Genomic DNA, 11,340 nt, shown 5'->3' on the forward strand with positions numbered 1-11,340 from the left:
CTCATACAGTAATAGTGGGAGATTTCAACAACCCATTCTCTGCAATGGACAGATGATGGAAACAAAAACTAAACAAAGACACAGTGAGACTAAGAGAAATTATGAAACAGATGGATTTAACAGATATCTATAGAACTTTTTATCCTAAAGCAACAGGATATACCTTCTCTTCAGCACCTCATGGTACCTTCTCCAAAACTGACCATATAATTGGTCACAAATCAGGCCTCAACAGATACAAGAAGATTGAAATAATTCCTTGCATCGTATCAGATCACCATGGACTAAGGCTGCTCCTCAATAACAACATAAACAATAGAAAGCCCACATATACATGGAAGCTTAACAACATTCTACTCAATGATAACTTGGTCAAGGAAGAAATAAAGAAATTAAAGACTTTCTAGAGTTTAATGAAAATGAAGCCACAACATACCCAACTTTTGGGACACAATGAAAGCAGTACTAAGAGGAAAACTCATAGTTTTAAGTACCTCCAAAAAGAAACTGGAGAGAGCATACACCAGCTCTCTGTTGATAGCACATCGGAAAGCTCTAGAACAACAAGGGGCAATTTCACCCAAGAGGAGTCAAAGGCAGGAAATACAAGGCTGAAATCAACCAAATAGATACAAAAAATAACTATACAAAGAATCAACCAAACCAGAAGCTGATTCTTTGAGAAAAATCAACAAAATAGATAAACCCTTAGCCAGACTAACTAGAGGGCACAGAGACAGTATCCTTATTAACAAGAGCAGAAATGAAAAGGGAGACATAACAACAGACACTGAGGAAATCCAAAAAATCATGAGATCCTACTACAAAAGCCTATACTTAACAAAACTAGAAAACCTGGATGAAATGGACAATGTTCTAGACAGATACCAGGTACCAAAGTTAAATCCGGATCAGATAAATGATCTAAACAGTCCCATATCTGCTAATGAAATAGAAACAGTCATTAATAGTCTCCCAACCAAAAAAAGCCCATGACCAGATGGGTTTAATGCAGAGTTTTATCAGACCTTGAAAGAAGACCTAATACCAATACTCTTCAAACTATTCCGCAAAATAGAAACAGAAGGTACTCTACCCAATTCATTCCATGAAGCCACAACAACTCTTATACCTAAACTACACAAAGATCTAACAAACAAAGAAAACTTCAGACCAATTTTCTATTATGAATATTAATGTAAAGATACTCAATAAAATTCTTGCAAACCGAATCCAGGGAATAAATCAAAATGATCATCCATCATGATAAAGTTGGCTTCATCCCAGGGATGCAGGGATGGTGCAATATATGGAAATCCATCAATGTAATTCACTATATAAACAAACTCAAAGGAAAAAAACCACATAATCATCTCATTAGAAGCTGAGAAAGCATTTGATAAAATCCAACATCCCTTCATGATAAAAGTCTTGGAAAGATCAGGAATTCAAGGCCCATACTTAAACACAGTAAAAGCAATATACAGCAAAGCAGTAGCCAACATCAAACTAAATGGAGAGAAACTTGAAGCAATTCCACTAAAATCAAGAACTACCTATTCAATATTGTACTTGAATCCTAGCCAGAGCAATTAGACAACAAAAGGAAATCAAAGGGATATGAATTGGAAAGGAAGAAATCAAATTATCACTATTTGCTGGTGATATGATAGTATACTTAAGTAACCCCAAAAATTCCACCAGAGAGCTCCTAAACCTGATAAACAACTTCAGCCAAGTAAGTGGATAGAAAATTAACTCAAGCAAATCAGTGGCCTGCCTCTGCACAAAGGATAAACAGGCAGAGAAAGAAATTAAGGAAACAATATCCTTCACAATAGTCACAAATAATATAAAATCCCTTGGTGTGATTCTATCCAAGCAAGTAAAAGATCTCTTTGACAAGAACTTCAACTCTCTGAAGAAGGAAATTGGAGAAGATCTCAGAAGATGGAAAATCTCCCATGCTCATGAATTGGCAGGATTAATATAGTAAAAATGGCCATCTTGCTGAAAGCAATCTACAGATTCAGTGCAATCCCCATCAAAATTCCAACTCAATTCTCCACAGACTTAGAAAGAGAAATTTGCAAATTCATCTGGAATAACAAAAAACCTAGGATAGTGAGAACTATTCTCAACAGTAAAGGAACCTCTGGTGAAATTACCATCCCAGACCTTAAACTTTCTACAAAGCAATTGTGATAAAAACTGTATGGTATTGGTACAGTGACAGGCAGGTTGATCAATGGAAGAGAATTGAAGTCCCATAAATGAAATTATAAACCTATGGACACTTGATCTTTGACAAAGGATCTATAATATTCCAGTGGAAAAAAGATAGCATTTTCAACAAATGGTGCTGGCTCAACTGGCGGTTAGCGTGTAGAAGAATGCAAATTGATCCATTCTTATCTCCTTGTACAAACCTCAAGTCCGAGTGTATCAAGACCTCCATAGAAAACCAGATATACTCAAATTAATAGAAAATAAAAAGGGGAAGAGCCTGGAACATATGGGCATAGGGGAAAATTTCCTGAGTAGATACCAATAACTTATGCTCTAAGATCAAAAATTGACAAATGGGACCTCATAAAATTACAAAGCTTATGTAAGGCAAAAGACACTGTCAATAGGACAAAACAGCAACCAACAAACTGGGAAAAGATCTCTACCAATTGTATATCTGATAGAGTGTTAATATCCAATATATACAAAGAATTTAAGAAGTTAGACTCCAGAGAGCCAACTAAACCCATTAAAAATGGGGTACAGAGCTAAACAAAGAATTCTCAACTGAAGAATACAGAATGTCTGAGAAGCACCTGAATAAATGTTCAACATCCTTAGTCATCAGGGAAATGCAAATCAAAACAACCCTGAGATTCCACTTCATACGAGTCAGAATGGTTAGGATCAAAAACTCAGGAGACAGCAGATGCTGGAGAGGTTGTGGAGAAAGAGGAACATTACTTCATTGCTGGTGGGATTGCAAGCTGGTACAATGAGTCTAGAAATCAGTTTGGTAGCTCCACCAGATATTGGACATAGTATTACCAGAGGACCTAGCTATACCACTCCTGGCATATACCCAGAAGATGCTCCAACATTTAATAAGGACCCATGCTCCACTATGTTCATAGCAGCCTTATTTATAACAGTCAGAAACTGGAAAAAAACCAGATGTCCCTCAACAGAGGGATGGATACAGAAAATATGGTACATTTACACAATGGAGTACTACTCAGTTATTAAAAACAATGGATTTATGAAATTCTTAGGGAAATGGAGGGATCTGGAGAATATCATCCTGAGTGAGGTAACCAAATCACAAAAGAAAACATATGATATACACTCTCTGATAAATGGATATTAGCCCAGAAGTTGGAATACAGGAAGAACAACCCACAAACCACAAGAAACTCAAGAAGAAGGAAGAACAAAATGTGGATACTTCATTACTTCTTAAAAGGGGGAACAAAATACCCATGGAAGGTGTTGCAGAGAGTAACAATGGAGCAGAGACTGAAGGAAGCACATTCCAGAGACTGTTCCACCTGGGAATCCTCCCCATATTCATTCATCAAATCCAGACACTCTTGTGGATGCCAGCAAGTGTTGTCTGACAGGAGCCTGAAATAGCTGTCTCGTGAGAGGCTCTGACAGTACCTGACTAATACAGAAGAAGAGGCTCACAGCTATCCATTGGACTGAGTACAGGGGCCCCAATGAAGGAGCTAGAGAAAGGATCCAAGGAGCTGAAGGGTTTGCAGCTCCTTAAGATGAAGAACAATATGAACTAACTAATACCCTCAGAGCTCACAGGGACTAAAACTCCAACCAAAGAGTACATATGGTGGGAGCAATGGCTCCAGAAGCATGTATATAGCAGAGGATGGCCTAGTTGGTCATCAATGGGAGGAGAGGCCCTTGGCCCTGTTAAGGTTCTATGCCCCAGTGTAGGTGAATTCCTGGGCCTGTAAGCAGGAGAGGGTCAGTTGGTGAGCATGGGAGAGGGGGAAGGAACAGGGGCTTGTTTTCGTTTATTTTTTTGTTTACTTTTATTTTTATTTTTTTTTTCTTTTCTTTCTCAGGGGAAACTGGGAAATGAGATATCATATGACAAATAAAGAAAGTATCTAAGAAAAAAAAGACTTTTAAAAAGATTTGTTAAACTGTGGTTGAATTTTCTTTAAGCAGTTATTTATACATTCCATATTTGTAGTTTATGTTCATATTTATATTGTTTTCTTTTTTCTAATCCTGCACTAGACTATTATCAATAGAATGCTTTTTATTTGAAGTGCTTGCTAAGTTACATGGGCTTAGAAAGTATAGAGAGCACAATAATGCCTTCATGTACCATGAAAATTATATGAATAATACACAATATTTTCCAACATCATACAATCAAGAGTTTAGTGTTAGAAGATATAACATGAAAAAACTTAATCTGCATATGAATTTCAATTTAAAACTCCCAAAGCTAATCTATCAAATACCAAAAACTAAAAAAAAAAATGCTTTATGGTGTTTATCTGCTATTTCTTTTAATAAATGCAGAAATTCATATGTGGGTTGATGAGGTTCTTCTCAGGTCACCAAGTTTGATCCAAATATCACTCAAATCTCATGCTTGCTTAGTAGTCATGGGCTTCAGGGTCACAAACCATATTTTAATATGTATGGTAAAGGAGCATTTCCTACTATAAAGACTATCATAGTATTAGGGGAGTAGAAATATTAGAAATTCTTTCTCACATGTAACTAGGATTTCCATATCTTTGTACCAGCAGTAATTAACTCCTTGCTTTAACCTCTGGTTATACATAGTATACTAGCAAGTCTAGTCATGAAACAAGATAGCAGATTAATGGAAGAGGGGGAGGAATGAGGACATAGTTCAAATTCAGCCTAGAACTTTCCATAAGGGGTCATAAATTTAACACTTTAAAGTATCATTATTAATACAGAAAATACATAGGTATTCCTATGTAAGATATAGGTTCACATGAATATATATTAAGTATTCATTTTCACACACCTTATATAAGCATGTATTACAGAGAAAGATTATCTTTTTTCTCAGTAGAAGAATGAATCAATTATGAAAAATAGTTAAAATACTCAAACTGATTAATTCCATCTTCCCTTTCTTTATTCCACACGTTTCAGGCACTGAGCCCAAGTAACACTGCTGTCTCTAGAAAGCCTTTGCCCCCACGTTCTTGGGAGCACTCTCATGATTTTCCAACCAAACCAGCCTCCTCTCTCAGTTGTTTCACAAGCTACTAAAGTTGGACTCTAACAGAATATTGAATGTGTTCAATATTGTCATAAATTACAGCATAAAGAATTAGGCTCAACATTCTATACACGTTCTTATTAAAAACAGCAGCACAGCCCATCCCTTGGCAATCAAGAAAGCAGATTTCTTCCCATGGAAGCATGGACAAAACTTGATTTTCCAGAGAGGATATCAAGTTGAATTAAATATAAGATATTTTTGTCACATGTCCTTTATTCCATATTTATTAATTTGAGCCTTGCTTTGGATAACGGTCATCTCCTTATTCTATCTATAATTATTTTATTGTTTAAAATGATTATTTGTATATACTTATAATATGTTTGGATCAAACCTAATATTTTTCTTTTCTCTCTAATGCCCTTCTATCCTCTCCCAACTTTTCCATTCAAAGTCATGTTAGCTCATTCTGACTTCAACATAGTCCCACACTCATTTTCTCTCTTACCTTAAAAATGCAAAAGTAGAGCTTCTTTTATGCAGTTTTGCAGTATTTAGAAGATCCTGGAAGTTAACTTTATGCTTTGTGGTAAAGACAACAATGTAGAGATGTATTTCCTACCTATAAAAACCTGGTGGTACCCACGGCACCAGGAAGTTCTTCTCCAGGTCTTGAAGGATGTCGTTCAGCATTCGGACACGGCTGGGAGCTCTCTCCTTTGGGTCATTAGCAGGTCGCATCTCATCTGACTGGAAGAGTTCTGCACTGTCCCTCAGCCTTGATGCCAAGGAAAGCAGGGAAGGGACATTAGGCTGATTACCTGGTGAAGAAAAATGAGGCCATCTCAGGAGAGATTTGGTCAAAGGAGCCAAGCAAATATTTTATTGTCTTGACTCTAGTTTATAAATCAGACAGACCCCTGAGACTGGCCTGTCATTCATAGTTCTGTTAGTGGCCTTCTCAAACAAAGGCTTAAATGCTTTGATTAAACTTATATACCATTTTTTTCTACCAAATATACTGTCCAAACATGTGTTTATTTTTTACCAAATTAAGTGAATGGTTACTCACTTATAATAACTGAAGATAAGCACTGATGTTGGGAATTAATATTAAGCTCAACACATAATTATCTTATTTAATATTTACCAAATATTACTAGTTACATCTTATAGAATTTATCAAATCATGTTTATTTTATGGAAAAATGAATCTTAAGGCTCACAAATTAAGCTCACAAGTCATTAAGCAAGTAACAAAGTTGAAGTGAAACCTTGATCTTTTTGGCTCAACTATATAGACTCAGAATTGTCTACCTGATTTTGAAGAAAAAGAAATGTAAACGATATAGTCATTGGTGGTGCGTGACTCTTTCACAGGAGAGGGGAGATGGAGGAAGCAGTAACTTGAAGTCAAGATCATTCTTGGCTATATAGAGAATATGAGCCAGCTAAAGCTATATCTTTCAAAAGATATAAATAAGTAAGTCAATAAATAAATAAATAAATAAATAAGAAAGAAAGAACAAAGGAAAGAGAGAAAGAAAGAAAGAAAGAAAAGGACAGAAAGAAAGAGAATGTCTCTTCCTATGATAAGATGTAAGATATGTGACTACGTGATAACACATGCCTATGGGTTCTGCTTTGTTCATAGACTTATTTCATATTTTCATACTGTATATATGAAATATGTTTTTCACTTTACAGTATACTAAAACAATGCATGTGCTGCTAGATTTATTTAGTTTGCTTCTAAGACTACAGTCATTTTGTTTATTTTCCACATGTTGGGCAGCTTATCAAAACTCATTCTTATATTAATGGTTGTAGCAAATCATCCACAGTTCTATCCTTTGTCCAAGAGAAAAGCCATATCTAGTGCTACAGTGGGGGAAGCCTACCTGATTCTGGTGCTGTGTTCTTACCACCTGGTATCTGTGTGACATTTGTAGCATTTTTTAGTCCTCTAAAATCGTAACTTTCAAATAAGAGTGGTGACTAGCATTTTGCCTAGGATCAAGTAACTTATACCTATCAAATACTGCCCTAAAGGTAGTGATTTGATATGTTGTTTGAAAGCTCTCTTTTAGAATCTTATAAGAGAAGAACTCTATGACCATCTTTTCCGCATCCCACCAGTGTAATGAGTCTTTTTGTAGGACAACAGCTACTGTCACTCTTAGGAAACTTGAAACAACTACCCCTCTTCCCAAAAACCAACATGTCCTTGCAGATTTACTTCCAGTCAAACTGTCTCAGGAGCATAGGGGTCTAAACTGCTGTCACAGGAGTGTGACTCTGAGGCAGGCGGGTGCAGGTGTTCTTTTTAGGGGTTATTGTACAGTGTCTTGGGCAGAAGAGCATGATCAAGATAGGACGTCCTCCTGGGGAAGACTAAGAACATCGTCTCAAACATCTCCTAATTGTGAAAGTACAGAGTCACTGCTCTGCTCATGGTCTCTCAGTGTAGAGTCTGAGGATATCCTTCACGTGCTAGTACAGTTACTTTGTCAGGTTTAAAGGTTAATAAATACTATAAAAATAATGTGGTAAGATGAAAATTCATGCTACAGTTAGAGTCAACTCATAAAATATGACATGTACTAAATTACCAACTGCTACTATCATGACATTTAGTGTCTAGTTGAATGTGCACACTCATTAATTACTGTAATAACAAAGTAAATGCAATATGCTATGTTTACAAAATGTCCAAAATAAAATAGAATCATGTGAAAGAGGTAATTAAAAAATCCTCCTATTTCTTGTCTTTTATTTTTTCTCAGAGATGGTAATATGAGTGAATATAGTCAAATTATAAGAAGGTATAAAATGGTCAGGTAATAAAATTTTTCCCATTTAGTATTTATATGTGTGTGTGTGTGTGTGTGTGTGTGTGTGTGTGTGTGTGTAGCTCAGAGGACAAATTGTAGAAATTAGTTCTTTCTTTCCACATATGAGTCTTGGGGTTGGAAGACACATCATCAGGCTTGGCAACAAGTGCCTTAACCTGCAGAGCCACCTTTTATGAGTGGCCTAAATAAAAACTAAATTAATTAAACAGAGATAATTCATTGTATACAGAGTATAGAATAAAACATTTACAGTTTGGTTTAAAGGACATATCGGCACAAAACATAAAAATTAAGTATTCTGTAACTACAGGTACATTGTTCAACATACATTGCTGAAGATGGCACTGAAGCAAATGTGTGAGCTGAAGGTACTTTTGAGATACCTGTTCACAAGTACTGATATGGTAGTTTCCACCTCAGGAGTCAGACGCTGGATGCTTGCTGATTTCACTGTGTACTCTACATTGACTAGTTTCAGCATCTTGAAAACCAAGTGCCAAATAAGTTATTAGAGTTTTAGGATGACATGGTTTTTCTTAAATTGTAAGGACTCACCAAGGCTAGTGCGTAAAAAACTCAGACTCTCTTTTCACAAAGAAAACGGGTATGGACAAGGCACATTTAGATGTCACTGAAATCGAAAGAGCAAGCAAAGGAAAAAACCAGCTCGACATCTTTGAGATTCTCACACTTAAGAAAGAAAAATATGTTCCCATCTAACATCCACTGAAGAATTGAAGGCATTACTACAAAAGCAACTGAGACAAACTGTGCCATTTTATCTTATTTAGCTTTAAATGAATTTATCTTTTATGTTCCTGCAGATGCAGAGAACTGACAGCTCTCTCAACTACTTAGCACCGAGAAAAAATAAAAATAAAAAGAGTGGTGACCTGCCTGAAATAATGTAGGCATTACTTCAGGGTCAGAGGTCACATACTGAAAAGCAGTTCTGCATGTAAGGTTCAGTCATATTTTCAATGTATAAATTATGCTTTAAGGAATGCTAGCAACTATTTTCCTGTCAATCAGTTTGAGCTCATTATTACCTTTAAATCAGGCCAAGAATGAAATGCTCCTCTCCCTGAAACTTTGTTGATCTCAGATCAAGTAACCCTTCATGGATCTGCATGTTAGCTTTATCACAGAGAGACATTCATCTACGTAGTTACAGTCACTCGTCTGGTACCTAACATTGCATCAGATGTATCATTTAATAAAGGAGCCACCATATTGTCACAGAATCCAAACAGGTAACATTTTTATCTTTACCTGAATGTGTCTCTTGTTTCTCAGCAGGAAAGAATTCCTATAGGAAAATACAGTGCATTTGTCTCTATATAGCTGTCCTACAGTAAGTTAGTAAGAACAACAAAACATGCAAGGGCAGGATGTTGGCTTATAAGATAATGTCTTCTTTGAAATATATTTGCTGCATTGCATAACGGCTACAAACCATTCTGAGAGATGTTTGGTGTATAACAATTATCAATGATGAGCTCTTTTACTCTCTAGATGTAAATGGATTATAGCTGAAAATAGAAACTTAAGACAAAAAAGAAACTATCTTAAGGTATGTACCAATTAGTTAAATTATACAAAGTTGAGTCAAAAAGGTTCCCTGCAAATTTCCTATAAACACTTTAAGTTTTACTCAAAACCTGGAATGTTTGATAATGTAAGACTGTTAGAGACTGTTATCAGCTCACATTTAAAAGCTAATGGCTACATTTGATGAAAAACTGTTAACTGGAAAGTAAAGATTTCTCAGAGATGGGGTTATGATCATCTTAAAGTTATATACATCAGTCTATTGTAAGACCATGGAAAAATACAAATTGACCCCAGGGGCTGCGCTGCACCAGGGTCATGAGAAGCTGACCCCAGGTGCTGCACCAGGGTCATGAGAAATTGACCCCAGGGACCCTGGGACCCTGGGACCCCTCCTCAAGGCTCAATACCCCGAGGAAATGGCCAACCACAAAGAGCAGATGTTGCCAAAGAAAGCTGAACAATAGATCAATGTATAGGAGATATTTGTATAGCTGTATACTGGAATTTCCTTGGAACCCCTGCTCCCGCACCTGCTTTTGGTTTCTGAGCTTACTCTCTGTAACAATCCCTCTTGCTGTTGCAACAAATTTCAGACTCTTGGTGGTCTTGTCTTTGGGCGAGGGTCTCGAGAGAAAGACTCTGTGGGTCTTTCACTATAAGCCAAGTATCTGATATAAATAAAGATAACAATTCTATGCACATAATTACTACCAATCCTGTCTGGAGTAATTTAATTTGCTGTCTTTCATTTAATTTTCTAAATGCATAGACCTCTCACAATCACTTGTTTTTAATCAGAGTCTACAAACTAAACATTCTATCTCTAACTTAGTTTTGAAAAGAACAGAGAATAACAACATTACCACAGTTCTGAATGTACTCTCAAAGTTGCTTCTCCCAAATACTTTCAAGCTCTGTGGCCCCTATTTTCACAGTCCTCCCTGTTCAGACTTCAGTAAATCTCAGTTTCATTATGAGGTGTCTGACTCTATACCCATGTGTCCCCAACACATGGGTATAGACACAACACAAGGGGCTGGCCTCACCAATCTCTCTAAGAAAGGAAAGGATTGATGTGGGGGTAAAGAAATGTAATCATCAACCCTTAAAACATGATGGTCACATCTCAGCTTCTGATAATAAAAATTAATAATTTTTTTTTTACAGCTCTATAGAAAATAGCTGTTTGTTTTAATGCCTGATATAGGACATAATATTTCAGACTACCTGCTAAAATTATATATTCCAGATAGTTAAAATTCTTCTCCACTTCAAATAGAAAACAGTGTAGTGGGGAGGGAGCTCCATGTACGTGTTAGATTTCCTACAAACATCAACTACAGTGCTGACATTGCCCATGTGTTCTGATATGATGGCCCCTGGGTTTCACAAGATACCCATCAGCTTAAGCTATTTCATTAGATTGAGAACTTCCACTGGCACAAACCATTGCATATTTATATGCATTCCAAACTCCAACAAGATTATCATTGCCATCTTTTAAAGACTGATTTTACTTTCTACTTCTGTGGTTTCTTGGGGGGGGGTTATAGTCCAAAAAGTTTTAGATAATAGCTATTTGCCCTTTTGTATGATTCGGTTCTAGGCTGCAACTCTAGGTTTAAAAATCCATTCCATTTCCTTGTACATTTTGAGGAAAATGTACCAGTTGTACTAAAAAAA

The 11,340-nt window shown here is 36.3% G+C and overlaps 1 protein-coding gene across 2 annotated transcripts in view; it reads right to left on the reverse strand.

The window, feature by feature from the left end:
* Nucleotides 1–11,340, reverse strand: part of Naaladl2 (N-acetylated alpha-linked acidic dipeptidase like 2) — an 880,490-nt gene that overhangs the window by 45,714 nt on the left and 823,436 nt on the right. For both annotated transcript variants that reach the window (XM_031376446.1, XM_031376445.1), the window contains one exon: nt 5,871–6,069. In XM_031376446.1, the coding sequence (XP_031232306.1) occupies nt 5,871–6,069 (199 nt within the window). The remainder of the gene's footprint in view (nt 1–5,870; nt 6,070–11,340) is intronic.

The sequence above is a fragment of the Mastomys coucha genome, unplaced genomic scaffold (assembly GCF_008632895.1).
Source record: "Mastomys coucha isolate ucsf_1 unplaced genomic scaffold, UCSF_Mcou_1 pScaffold17, whole genome shotgun sequence".
NCBI lineage: Eukaryota > Metazoa > Chordata > Mammalia > Rodentia > Muridae > Mastomys > Mastomys coucha.